The sequence below is a fragment of the Ambystoma mexicanum genome, chromosome 1q (genome assembly GCF_040938575.1).
Source record: "Ambystoma mexicanum isolate Mex_15411 chromosome 1q, UKY_AmexF1_1, whole genome shotgun sequence".
In the NCBI taxonomy this organism is placed as follows: domain Eukaryota; kingdom Metazoa; phylum Chordata; class Amphibia; order Caudata; family Ambystomatidae; genus Ambystoma; species Ambystoma mexicanum.
This window is the reverse complement of record NC_090922.1, coordinates 147,165,826-147,180,753: the sequence shown is the minus strand read 5'-3', so window position 1 is coordinate 147,180,753 and position 14,928 is coordinate 147,165,826. Positions and strand designations below refer to the sequence as shown.

General features: G+C 42.7%; 1 protein-coding gene across 2 annotated transcripts in view; it reads left to right on the top strand.

Moving 5' to 3' along the window:
• Positions 1-14,144, top strand: part of ZDHHC7 (zinc finger DHHC-type palmitoyltransferase 7) — a 468,302-nt gene extending 454,158 nt beyond the window's left edge. For both annotated transcript variants that reach the window (XM_069636275.1, XM_069636276.1), the window contains one exon: positions 9,847-14,144. In XM_069636275.1, the coding sequence (XP_069492376.1) occupies positions 9,847-10,023 (177 nt within the window). In that variant the 3' untranslated portion in view covers positions 10,024-14,144. The remainder of the gene's footprint in view (positions 1-9,846) is intronic.
• The last annotated feature ends 784 nt before the right edge of the window (positions 14,145-14,928 follow it).

Here is a 14,928-nt window from a genome sequence, read left to right as displayed (position 1 = left end):
TCATGACCAGTAACGCTTGGGTGTTCTGGAATTTGGAGGCCATCTGTTTGTTTTGGAAGCTCTTTCCTTGGGGGCAGGAGGGGAAGAGTGCCTTCCCCTTGGGATGAGCTCAGGACCAAGACAATGAACTGGAATATTTGTGAAAGTGTCATCTGGGACTTCTTGCAATTAAGCTAAAAGCCCAGTGTGTGCAAGAACGAGCAGACATGGCTTAGGTGATCCTGGGATTGCACTTTCAAAACAGCCCCTGATTAGCCAGTCATCCAAGTGTGACAATCTGAAGCCCCTCCCGTCTTATACGGGCTGCTACTACCGACAACAACTTGGTGATGACCCTTGAGATGGGAGTGAGTCGAATGGAAGTACTTTAAATTGTGCATGGCCAATCGCAAATCTCTGGTACTTCCTGTGCTTGGGATCAATCGGCACATGGAAGTAAGCATCCGGAAGATCCAATGACACCAGCCAATCCTTATGCTCTAGAGCCCAGATGATCTGCAAAAGACTCAACATCTTGAATTGGTCCTTCCTGAGGTGCTAGTACAAGGGCTTCTAGTTCAAGATTGGTCAAAGCCTTCCATCATTCTTCGGTATTAAGAAATTGCGGGTGTAGCAACCCTGATTCCTTTCCGCTAAAGGTACACCCGCTACTGCACCATAAAAGGGAAGAAATCTTCTGCTTGAGTAGTGAATCTGTATATTTTGGAATCGCGGTAGGAGGAAGACCGACCAGGGGTGTCTGATGAAAGGAGACAGTACCCTTTGCGAGGCTCTCTTTAACCCACTACCCCAAAGAATGTCAAACCATTACTTTGGATGTTTGGGGCAGACGCCCTCCCATTGGAGTGTGTGGGATTAGATAAGGATGGTTTTGTTGCTGCTTTTGCCCGTAATGGGCCTAAAGCGACAGATGATTGACCTGACTTCCCACTTCTTCCTTTGAAGATTTGGGGAATCTGATTTGCCTAGAGCTGGACTGACCCCTTCCTCTTTGACTAAAAGATCTTTAGTAACTGAAGTTTTTTCCAGGTTGAAGTAGGTGCCTGCCATGGTTGTTGTGGAATAGCTGCACTGAGGCACTAGCAGCTGCCTTAGAAGATTGCTGCTTCTCTAAACTGTTGTCTGCTTTTGAGCCAAAGAGGTTGTGGCCATTTAAGGGCATGTTCTTTTAGTTGTGCTTGCACATAGGGTGCACATCCAGACTTTCTCAGTCATCAGAAAAATCTCAAGATGGAACTGGTGCCAATTGTTCTTCCTAGACAATCCAAAGTGGCCAAGCCAGATTGCAGTGATGGGCACATTTCCTCTTTGCCATCTGTAATAATATTAAGGAAGCAATCCTTTTCTTCCCTTCTGGGATGTCTTCCACAGCCTGTAATATCACTGACCATAAATTATGAGTGTACTTGGCCAGGGCATGGGAGGAGTTAACTTTCTTAAGGGCCATCCTCCCTGAGGCAAAAATCTTTTTTGTCTAGGCCTCTACACACTTGGCCCCATCGGCTCAAGGATGGGTAGGCCGAAGCTTTTGCCTCGGAAGTGGCAGCCTGGACCACTAGGCTCTCTAGCAAAGGGTGTTTTGTTAGGATGTCAGGGGCAAAAGAAGCAGGCCTTCCGTTCTTGAATAAATCTGCTGAGCAGGGATCCTGCTAAAGCACTGCAAGGGGCTTTCTTAAGGCTGCATTTTCTTTAATTTAGTTGGACAAGAATCCCTTCAACCTCCGTGTTTAATGTGGCACTGATGGTATCTCAGATTTCAATGTCGATGAGCTTCTTGATGAGGGCGCCAAAACAACTTTAAAAAAAGGCTGAACTGCCTGTCGACAGCAGGGCTTGGGCTTTCTCAGGAATGTGAGGCATTCTGCCCTGGCCTTCGGCGTACACAAGGTTTTGCAGGAGTCCCTTCTGGCTTTATCTCATGCAGTGGCTTCCAACCCTTTCTTTACCTTCGTCTCCAAAGAGACAGTAGATGGGGGTTTGTCAGCATCTTAAGTCTGATCTGGTCCCACGTTTCAGCAGAATCAGATTTTGTTGGGTATTGTACCATACCTTTTCTGGGGAGGAGTCCACGACAAGCGTGTCCTTCTCATTTTCTTTGAAGAAGAGTGATGGGACTATCGACTTTCTTATTTCTGAAAACCTCTTGGTCGACTTGACCTATTTTTCAAAGGACTGATGTGCATTTGAGGGCGTGGTACTTGGTGACTTCAAAGGGGATCTTCAATTTTGAATTCCTCTCCTTCAAAGCCTTCGGTATCATGGATAGACATGAGCTTCAATCAGCCGTCTTGCGATCGATGCAGACACACCTCAGACATAGCTTGTGAGGATCGCTTAGCGACATTCTACTGTCGCAATCCTGACGGCGCTTAAAGCCTGAAGGTTTTAGTGTAGACCTAGTGTCGAATTCCTTTTAGTACTTCAGAAACGCATTTTGTCTGTGGTGCGAAGCTCGGATCGCTGCGTGCGGAGCATGCAGAAAAAAGGAACGGATGTCACGGGGCATGGTGCTGGGTATTGTTGTTGGCTTCACGTTTCAACCCAAGGTCCAGTGTGCCGATGGGCTCTCGATGCCACACAGCAACCCATGTGGGAGAAAAAAATTCTGAATTGTTTCTGTAGCAGAATATCCAAAATGAGGAATCCGTGGGAGGACCCAATTCGTTAGAAGAACATGTGCACCAAAACTGGCTCACAGGTAAATAAAATGGGGATATTTGTAGTTTACAGCCATGGAAACCCTTGTAATGCCAGTCTGGTATACCACTTAATACCAGTGTTTCTTTTTCAGAAATGCAATTATGCTTTTTTTTTCATGCTTCTCCAACAAATTAACATTTTTCGAAAAAATATTCTCCAGATTTGTCAAGTTACGAAGTTCTTATACTGCGCCTAACACCATGGCAGTAGCTGAGCCTCTTGCTCTTTTTTTTGTAAACTATTTGTTAAAAAGCAGGTTCCAGGCTCTCTAAAATTTCTTCAGGTAAGTTTATTTCCAAGTTCTTAGTTACATGTACACATGAAGACATAAAGGACATAAGCTGTGACACCGGCTCCCATCACCCAGGGCCAGCCAGCTGTAACCGCCTCTACACAGAACACTCACTCAGAATATTCCATCATCCACACATAAACATTCCACATGACATCTCAAGCTACCTCACCTCAGACAGGTACCATACAATACACCTCCCTCCTTTACTTAACCATACATGCACAGAACAAGTCACATACCAGAACAACACAACTACCACCTTCCAAGATATACGCACACGTAACACTCAACTGGCAGACGGACACTTCCACGGTCAAACCCAACCATCAAAACATCACACCCTGACAAACTACATTCCATGTACCAATAACAAAAATACTGTCATCCATCTGCCTGTTCCTGCCACAAACAAGCAACTGGGCTCTCGCCCCAGGACCTGGCCAAACCTGAAACTGGGCTACTTCACCTACATTGCTGAAGAACCACAAGACTGCTACACCTCCCACCACCTGCCCCCGCCTACAACAACGCAGGTGTCCAGGCTGCCACCCTGGAACCCCAGCAGGCCTCTAGACTGCCACTCTAGAGAACTGAGACCTCAAAGCCTCCAAAAAGACAATCACAACCTCACTCCAACAGGGATTCACAAAGTGGAAACATACAACATCACTGAGATCACAAACACCCATGGTCTTAATACCATACTCATTACACCAGACCAGGATGTACAAGCCTTCCAAACACATTGGGAGCGGTGGCCACGCACTCCCAATGCCAATATCAATGACTGGTAAAAACTAAACGGTCTTATAGCAAGGAAAACATCCTAACCCAAAACAAGCTGTTGACTTCATGGATACAACGAAATCCACAATAAATACCACAAGTAACATAGAAAGCAATTTACTCATCATCTCAGGACTTGCCACACTCAATACCGACGGGTCATTATCAGGTGTCCCCAGCTACCCCTTTACCACCAGCTACCTACTGTCCAATGTGATGAGAAGGATAAAAAAAAAACCTAGATGAGGCGCTACCTCCCTCACAGAACAACCTCATCGCTGTTCAACCTTTACCGGAATCAGGTAACCACCCTAACCAAAACAATGTAAGGAAAACTATATACCTCACTGACATTACCCAAACAATTCAAACCATGCATTTCACACTGCACCACATCCATGCTGACTGTGAGTTCACCAAATACCAACACTCACTGACTCTCTCCATCTGAGTCAGATTCATCATAACATGCATTCCAAAATCATAGAATGCTGCAACCATATGCTGTAAACAATACATAAACCGCATTGAAAACATTTGCGTTGTGCACATTTGAATACAAAACCATGTTGCTCATGTAAGTAAAATCCCCAAAAACTAACACTTTTATGAACTAAAACGTCCATAGCCATTTTTAGGCTCTTAAGCGAACCTATGAGTCCATAGCCATTTGTAGGCTCTTAAGCGAACCTATGAGTCCATAGCCATTTACACAGGCTCTAATGACATGTGCAATATAGCTGAAAATCCTCAAAATGATTAAAGCTATCACACTCATACATATACCACCCATTTTACACTAACCGCAACGATTTATGCACTTTAGTGTCCATGTGCCATGGTGCTTGGCACTCGAAACCTGCAATTCCTCAAAAGAATTATGCTAAATACCCTTCAATACAACATATTGCCACACTATATTGTCACTGTTTCACTTACCCATTTACATAACAGAACAGCACCGTTTAAGATGCATGTATATCTTCTATAAACATGAACTCATTTGCATCCTCGCAGTGCCCCATTCTACAGATTCACATCGCACCAAGGCACTCACCATCCTGCACATGCAAAATGCTCCGTCAGTTTTAAATAGGTATATTAAAGTTCCAAACTACCCAACATTATGGCTGTTACTCTCTGCACAAGCCTATACCCCACCATACTGTCATGACCTAAACATGTCACCTTATTTGTTGGCTGCTACCTGTGGCCTCACTAACTGAGACGGAGTGGCATGCCAGCATCACAATCCGCCGAAAATGTCTCTCTTGCCAAGCAGAGACCACAGCATTTGGCACATAAACAAACCATGTCTCTTGGATTCGATTCGTATCATAAGGTTCCTTTGTTCTAAGCATTGTTCATTCCTGCCTTAATATAGCTGCACACATATTTTGCTTCCTTCCTTCTAAGACACATGTCTTGTCAAACGTCAGATTCCTTAAAGTACTTTCCCTTTAACATCCTCAGGGAAAACAGCACTTATAATACAAAGCTCTAACAATAGCACATTCCAAAGAGCATTCTACGCTTCACCATCTCCCCCCTGCTGCATGTGTGAAATCATCAGTCACTACTGCTCAGCAGGGCTATACATAGCTTCATAGGCCAACGGTCGTTCACTTCCCAGGAGAGCTCGCCACAAAGGCTCATAAATCACCAGAGTTTCAGACAGCCAAAAACATGATGTGCACGATAAGCACAGTACGGTGCTGCCAGGCTCCCATAACTTCAAAGCCTGCAATTATCTCGTGAGAAGGACACCGTTTAAAACAACAACTCCCCATTGCTATATGAGTGCTCAAGAAATGGGAGTGACGTGTAGTCAGGCAAACAGTCCTCCTTGTTCATGTCAAATTCACATCCATTTCCCAAACCCAGAGCAGCGTCTTATTTTTTCTATTGCCATTCTAACTTAAAAAAAAAAACATGAGTAGCATCACATTCCTCCCAGTGGGCTAGCTCTTCATTACTTCTCACAGAGGACCAGGGTACAGTGTTAGCTTTCCACATCAATTTCCCAGTATTATCTTTCACCTGCTGGTCCAGCGCCATCTCCAGCCCCCAGGGCAGAGCTCTGCCTCTTACTTAGGAGCTGGCCATCCAAAAAGGGGTCTCTTTCTTGGACTTCCCCTGAGCCCTGGGACGCAGTCCTCCTTCCTGCTCCTGGAGCTGATCCCTCTGCAATGGGGCCCAATTCCTGTTCCTGCCCCTGCGCTCTGGGGGGCCATGTCAGAGCTTCTTCCTGAAGACTCCCTGGGGCCCAGCTTGCCCACTACTTATGTGCGCTGGTCCCACCAAAGTTGGGGCTTTAATCCTCCGGCTCCCCCTGCACCCTGGGTGACGGGACTTACAGTTTTTGGGGGCAGTGTTGGCCTTCTCCAGTAGCTTGTCCTTCCTGCACCCCCCCCCCGCAGCAGGGTCCTCAGTCCATCAGCTTATGGCACGTAGGTTACCAAAGACCGACTTGTCGCCATTGTTAAAAAGCAGGTTCCAGGCTCTATAAGATTTCTTCAGGTAAGTTTATTTCCAAGTTCTTAGTTACATATACACATGAAGACATAAAGGACATAAGCTGTGACAACACCGGCTCCCATCACCCAGGACCAGCCAGCTGTAACCGCCTCTACACAGAACACTCACTCAGAATATTCCATCATCCACACATAAACATTCCACATGACATCTCAAGCTACCTCACCTCAGACAGGTACAATACAACACTATTTTTGGTCATAAGCACGTCTTTTGCTCAGCAGTGGTCAAGCCTTTAAGCCTTTTCCTGTGCCAGCAGTGCACAAGAAAACAGGAGTGCAACACCCTCCGGTTTATTCTGTTAGAGGCCCTGAATGGAAAGCTGCAAGTAACTATGGGCTCTTTGAAATGAGCTAGAATCTTGAACTGTGGCTCATCTGGGAGCCAAGCCGTGGACGTTGCTGAGGCCGGCTAGGAACTTTATGGGGATGATTAGAGGTGTGAGGGGTATTTTTGGGTGTTCATCTGGCTGCGTCAAAGCACTTGGCAGCATTGTACAGAGCAACTTGAGTTTTATATGAAGCGTCATGAAAGTACAATAGGACAAAGCGCAACTAACGTAACCAGCTTGTATAACAAAAACCTGCATTATGTTCCAAAAAGCACAGTGGGGTAGGCGATGAGAAAAACTCCCTTAAACACAAAAATTTAGTTATGTTAAAAGCTTGCTGTTTGTAAGGGGAAGCTAAGGGAGGGAACCAAATATTGGCGCAGGGTTAGGTATAGGTGAAGTGAAAGTTCAAACTAGTTCCTGCCGAGGGGGCCCTTACAAAAGTGAACTCGGCGTATTCATCTAAAGATCATAAATCCTAACGGAACTAACTCTGCACAACTAGTTGCAGCAGTTTAAATATTACCTGAGGTATGATGACATAACATAGCATACTGTACCAAACCTACGAAAGCATAGCAAATATAGCACAGAAAAGCCACAAAATCAAAATAAGAATAGATGTGGGCGCCACACACCAAGGTTTCACTCCCCCTTTGCCCCTATCGCTTCCCTTCCACCTTGTATTTTTTTTTCATGTTTTGTTCCACCTTTACCTTCTTCCATACCCACATAATTATAAATGGCTAGTATGAAAATCTGTCCATTTCCTTTTTAATTTCTGACTGTGCGCCGTTGGTATTGCATTAAAACCTGTCAAAGGTAACCCAAAATAAATAATTTGCCCAAAGACGACTCTGATATACAGGCACTTTGCCAGAAGCAGGATACATGGGAATTTTACCAGTAAATGATTGGCTGGGAAATCATTCATAAATCCTTCCAAAACCCAGGTCGGATAATGTTAAAATGACGGAAACGCCCATTTATTTCCACCAGCAGTGACCCCACCAAGACTAGTCAGTTCATGGAGCGAAGAGACATGCATTTTATTTCATTTATCCAAATTATTTCCAAATATTAGCCTTAAACTGGTTTCCAGAAAGAGCCAGCACAGAGTTCAGTCTTCTGTGTATTTGGTGGAGGGCAAAAGCAGACCTAGGTTGAACAATTTCACTATTTGCTGCTTTCAGTATAAGCCCTTCGGGACAATCGCCACCTCTGAAGTACTTCTGGTTCGTCCAAAACAGAGGCAGTACCGCAGGGAAGTATAACCTGCAGTGGATTATTTTCAAGTAATGTTCAACTAACGCATCACAGCTTAGTTCACATTCCTAGATTAAGGTTGCTCCATAGAAAACTATAGCAGTTGAAGTATTTTCTTACAAGCACACCATTGTTGCAGCTCTTTCTCAACTAGGGGCGGAATCCTTTATTAGAAAGCATAAGGTCCCTCTTTAAGAAGGGTAGATTTGCACAGTCGCTTCGTAATACACTGTGTGATGTTGTCCAAGCCAGTAGTTTATGAAATTCATGCTCTAGTTGCTTATCATTCATTATCACCAGGGGTTGGGGGAGCAGCCGATAGGGTTCTGCGGATTGCGGGCTGAAACTGCTGATCTCCACCCGCATTTTAATGGAGCCCGCAAACTGCCTCCCCCACCCCAGACAGCCATCTTCTCCTCATCCTCCTATTTCTTTTTAAAATGTAATATTCCCAAACCCCCTCCTCAGCCCGACTTATCCCAATTGTGGCGGTGGCAAGGCCTGCCGCTGCGTTTGTCCCCCTTTGTAGGCCACAATGGAAACGATAGAGGGGCACTTTAAAGAGCCCCGCCTTCCATCTGCGTGGCGGCCATCTTGGAATTGTCCTTTCAATGAATGAAGGGACGCCTCGTGGCATCCCTTAATTCATAGAAAAGACCCCGCTATCGGCACCCCGGCTTACCGCTTTGGTAACCACGTGTGCTAATGGCGTTAGTAACCCGTTTCACGGGCTACACTGGAGGGAGCAGGGGTGGGGGTAACATCCTGGTTCCATCGTTAAGCATACTTTTTTTTGCTCTGGCCTTTAACTCTGGCTGCTGTGCCCAAAACATTCGGCAGCAGCTATGGTGGTTGGCTAAATGCTATAGACAGACATATTAAATGCCTAAACACAATCTTTATCAAATGTTAGTACAAACGTACTAACTATGTTTGTGACGGTCCGAGGCACTCTGTGCCCAAAGCTGGTCTGTCTCACCAGAATGTTGTGGTGCCTGTCTTGCAAAAGGAAGTGAAGCAATTGTATGGCTTCTGGTGAATTATCTTGATGTTGATTCCTTAGGTGACCATCAGTGGAACAAGCGTTCGTATATTGTTCCAATGCGCTCTATTTTGGTGCTCGCACCACACCATCACAGTGGGTAGTTAAAGAATCCACCTATAAAATTATGAAGCAAAGCGAGGAAAGCAGGCAGGAGATAATGGTTTAGTAACAACATAAAATGTGTAGTTACTTTATCAAGGATGGTGCTGGTGGTGTACCTTCTTTCTGTGATGGTGTGCGGTACAAACCGAAGACCAGAAACTATGTAGTTCTGCATTTTTATAGGGTTCATGATATTTGGGGGAGGCATCTAACACATCTCAATACCGAGTATTTGCTATAGCAGATGGCTGTGAAGGTATCCCTAATTAAGACAATCCAGAATCTCCTAATTGGAGATGTCTTCATAGTCGGATATTGCAAGAAAGTAGGTTTCTTAATGAAAATTCAAATGTATCTACTGTTTATTTTAACCATTCGCAGTAGAAAATCCTACAAAATGTACTCCCTGTTAAGTGTATGGCCTACTGGAAGGTCATTCATTGGCTTGCAGTCTTCAGTGCAACTGTGTTTTTGCATTTGCATCTAAAGTTGATTTTACATGCGTAATTACTTTTGGAATGCATCTGCACTCTGTTCCCTTAAATGAAGGTGATGAGCTCTCTAAACCTAGTGTTCCTTGTACTGCAACTCGAGCTTACAAGGCTGCTCTTGCCGAAAATCACATTATTCTTGGTTATCAGTGCTGTCACGAACAGGTGGCGTTTTTGAGCATTCTCGTACCCTCGAGAGGTCTACAACGTTTCTAAAGTGATCCTTGGTTACGTGACGTTGTTATAACTCGCTTGACTAACTGTCTTGCTTTTTCCCACCTATATTCCACAGGAAATTGAACGGTTGAAAAGTGAAAAACCAACCTGGGAGCGGCGGCTGCGATGGGACGGCATGAAGTCTGTGTTTGGTGGCCAGCCTTCTTTCCTTTGGATCAATCCTTTTGCTGGACTCCAAATCAGGCGCCTTCTTTTGCGAGGAAGGAAAGGAGGACCAGAGTTCTCTGTGTAATTTGGCCCTGCCATATTGAACTTCTAAAAGAGCAAAAAACAAACTTCTATCTTATTTATTTGGTGCCAGACAAGCTTTGTACATATATTCTATGACCAATTTGGAATGAAATGGGAACTGTTGCTTGTAGAGCACATTTTTATACAGTACATTTATAAGCAGTAACGCAGACATCAATATCCTTTTCCGGAAAGTGTACATTTGGCACAGCAACTTTGGGGAAAGAATAGGGTGAGGGCATGCAAATGAGCCAAATCATTGCTGTATTGCTGCGATTTACGATTCTACACAGGGTTCCATTGGAAACTTCATCAAAACCCTTTTTATTTTGTGGAAGAAAACACTGTGCTATCATGCATTTTATTGGCATAGTGTGCTGCACGACTCTTCTATCCTGAAAGCAGATATTACTGCTGGACACAATCGAGAGGAGACGGACTGTAGTATTCAACTGCACATTTTTTTTTATCAGTCGCGTAACCAGAAATGAGCCAGTTGGATAACCGTGCACTGTATTAAGTACTGAAAGTGATAAAGCAATCACTTTTTGGTGTTTGACCACTTAACTATGTGCATCTTGCTGCTTAATCCAAAATGTTCTGCTAAGTTAAGACAAAATATTTGTATTTTTTTTTAAGGGGCTTACTTAATTTAATTTTTGAAAAATGTCTTGTTAGGTGATTTGAAAACTTTGGGATCTAGTCATTCATGATAATGTGAGTCAACTCGAATCGAATGTACAATCCAGTTAATCTGACCATTAGAGAGAGACAATTATTGGCAATACTGTCGCAATGCCTTCTTTACTGAGGTATAGTAATAGAAAATATGGACCACTGAGTGTTGTGGTGTGGCATTTGTTGAGTGTAAGCAAATTGTCTTGGCTAACTATAGCCTTACTCTTGGTAGGAATCTTTCTTTTCTTCTTGGCAATTAACTTGATATTATACCACTGACTGTGAATGTCTGTAGAACAATACATGACATGAAGAATATTTTAATTATTGCCCAATTACCTATACTCCTCAGTCTACCACTAACACCTGCACTGTCCCTGGAGAACCTAAGAAAGGTGTGTTCTGGAGCTAAAGAGCACAGTGATGTTTAAGCTCTCAGCCTTTGAACGTGATAAGTGCATGTGGAATTATTACATACCCCCCAACACTTATTAAAACGTGTTTGGCATTTTACTAATATTTATCTAACATTTCGTTTTTCAGTTAATTCTGTTTAATATGCTATCTTGGTGTTATTTGTCCCTGTTACCTAGAACTAGCACCTTCCAAATTTCATGACGGATTCATAAGGCGAGTGGGAAGGTTTTGAGAAGAATTCTATCCTCACTGAACTCTATAGTCGAGGTAAAACCCTTGACTGGCAGAGCAGACGAAGAACGAGGTTTGTCAAGTTTGAATTTGAAAATGGAGTACTAGAGGAAGGATTACAAATTTCAGGACTATTTGTTGCCTGCTATTATTCTCAATTGCCAAACATGGAAACCAGTGACATTATAAACCACATATAGTTCTTTAAAGGCAGTACTTGCTGAAGAGGGTATGCCACAGTTTAGGTGAAGAGATAGCATGATGGTCATGCCTTCCTTTGTGGTAGGACATAATAGTCCATTTTAAACACTCAGAACACCATTGTGAAGTTTTTGGCAACGATTTGTCATTGTGAAACATCAGAGAATTGGCTTTACTTTCATATTAACAGTCTTCAGTTCTGTGCCACAATTAAACTGATGTATGGCCTCCCTTGATGATCTTAGTAGCAAGGCTGGGTTTGCACTATTTAAACAAAGCTTTGCTGCTGAATAGGTTATGGTTTATAATATTGACAAACAAGCATCCAGAAATATGTTTCAATGTGGTGAAATGTGTGCTGTGCCAGTGAGCTTGCAGACTTCTATCTCCCTGATGTATGTGATTCAAGACTCTATGGTATCTGAACAACAAAAATGATATTCAGAAAGGTTTTTTTGCTGTTCCGTTTTACCTCAACATACAAAAAGGTCAATGTGTGTCCTAGAAGTGTTTCAGAAAGTCTTTGTTGCATTCGAATTGCATGTTTTGCTTTGCTGGACATGCTCCTTGGATGCAAATGAGGATAGTTCAGTCTGCCATGGCATGGCTAATGCACAAAGCCATAAACTAGTCTTTTGTTTTTGAGCAAAATGTGCACCATCTCCTTTCTCTCAATTGTCCCCAATTAAATCAAAATATGCCTTTTGCTAGGACGGTTAATATTTAAGTTGCTGGTCTGATGTGGTGTTTTTAAACATTGCTTACCTGAGATTTTCTGATTGAAGTCCTGTCATACTTGTAAGCACTAGTAAATAGCTGTGAACTCCTACCATGCATAAAATGCACAGAACCAAATCTATATTGGTGCCCATAAGAATTATGATACACCCATCTATAATGTAGTAAGTATCTATAAATGGGCTCTTCATATTAAGCTTGATTTTGTAACTTATATCGTTGCGATTTGCACTTGTATTTATCTCCTGGTTGGGACTTGCTTAGGTCACCTGGTATTGAAACACAAAATGTTATCTTAACCCCCTATACCCCCCGCCCCCTCGCCCCGCCTGGACTGTAATTAGTTGGGGCATGTTTTGAGGTGGTGGTGCAACAATTTCATTTTGAGGAAAGGCTGAATAGTTGAATGATCATGTGAGTGCGTTCAGGAACGGTGCTGTAGCTGAATTGAGTTACGGTCTTGTGTGTTTTAAAGATTTCGCCAAAGACAAGACAAACAACCCGCCAAAGTCCAGAATTTACATGTGCATTACCACTGGTGTGTCAGCAAGGCATACTTTCATAGGACACCATGCTTTAAAACAGTCTGTATAATTACCTACCTAGTACAGTCATTTTCGGCAATTCTTCTGTAAAAAATAGTACGATTGTTACAAGACTTTGAATGAATGCCAACGGGTGCATGGATTGGATATTACAGGAGGGCTTTTCATTAAATAAAGTTCTAAAAAAGGCTCTATTCTGTTCCGCTCTCCCGTAACAGTCCATACTTACTGAACTAATGTCATACTTTTGATATTCAGAAGCTTTTTTTCCTAGAATCCGGTCATTTATTTTATTGTTTTGACTACATTCGTACATGTTTTAGGATTTTGTAACAAGGTGGTTTGTTGTATGTTAACACCATCAGTTTAATCCTTAGCCAAATGGCTCACATTGAGAAATTCTATAGGTGTGCTAGGTTTTCTTATTTAACCAATCTTGACTGCAAAATGTTTCTACCCTTTTTTTCATTTTGCAATCATTTCTGCGTGCGTGCGTGCGTGCGTGCGTGCGTGCGTGCGTGTGTGTGTGTGTGTGTGTGTGTGTGTGTGTGTGTGTGTTCGCACACGTGTTTCGGACAAACAATTGCGTAGAAATGTGAATACGTATATTGAAATATGAACATAAAATATGTACATGTATAAAACATACCTACTCGTTGATATAGTAACACCATTGGGATATATGCTAAAGTGTCTCTATATTTTCCCTTCTTGTGGGTAATCATGTTATGCTAATTTCTCAGGCAAAAGCAATGCACCATAAACATTTATGTCTATAGTTATTAACTTTTTGACTACTACCTGGTCTTGCATTCTAAATTCGTTTAGGTAAATGGGTGTTGATTTTCATAAAACAGTCATGCTTTGCTCTCCACATAATGTTTTCTCCGACAGCCAGCTGTTCCTTATATAATTGTTGTAAAGCAGAATAGGTTTCTGTTGGATTGGGTTAAAGTAAGCACTTCTGTTTCTGCACTCATTTTATGCAAATGTATTTTCATTTAGAAGGAAAATTACTAATTCAGTGCATTGCTCCAGATAGAATTTTGGCGTGAGAGATGTTTACTCCCAATTTTTAGAACTGGGGAGTAAATCCAATTTCAATAGAGTAAACATTTGTTTCCTCCTTCACAAGAGAGTAAAAAGTGGCTGACAACTATCCAACAGTGTCTGGAAACATTAGTGACAAAGAACTTGTAGATGCGTACAACCCAGCTTCATGATACGTGGACACTAAAACTCTCTTAAGAACTACTACAGATGCTAATGCCAACTATTTACATTATAAATAAAGTCGGTCACTCTACCAGCATCACTTCTCTTCCTCTTGGGCCTACTGTTGCTACCTGGCACTACTTGCTTGACAGCCACTCCATGTATTGTTCCATCTCTCCTTGCATTTGCAACTCTGTTTACCCTGTCTCTGACTTTCTGATGCTCTGTCTCTCACCCTTAAGTGTTGCTATGCCATGTTGTGAGGTATGTTGCTCTGTCCCTTTACCTCTCCCATCTCTGCATTCTATTATTGCTGTTTCCCTCCTATATCTTGCTGTATCGGTTGATATAACCCCCTCTTCCTTTCTCATGTCATTACTCTGGCTATATCTGTTTTTTTCATTTTCTCTGTCCTTTTGATCATCTTTCTTGCACTTCCTCTTATGTTATTGGCCTACTTAGTCTTGCCTTTCTATTTCCAGCTCTCCCTGTCGGCTGCTGATCAGTGTTGACTTGTTTTACTACCTCTAAATGTCTTTTGCTCTGCTTCTATTCTTCACTCCTATTGTGCGTCCTATTATTTACCCGTTTCCTTTCTCACTTTCTTTGTTGCTCTCTCATGTAGCTTGTTGGTCTCTCTTCCAGTTGCTCAAATTCCTGTTTTGGATTTCTAGTACATTCTGTTCTCTCGCCCCCGGCCCACTTTGTTCTCCTGTATTGCTTGGATTTAGAGTTGCTCTTCCTCTTGTTTTTCTTTTTCTATTTTAACATAACACCAATAAATATTCCAAAAGCAGAACATGCCTTTCCTATTTACAAATCTAGTGCAGCTTTACTATTGGGTGCTCCTTTTCAGATGTGTGCAAACCTTCCTTTGGCTA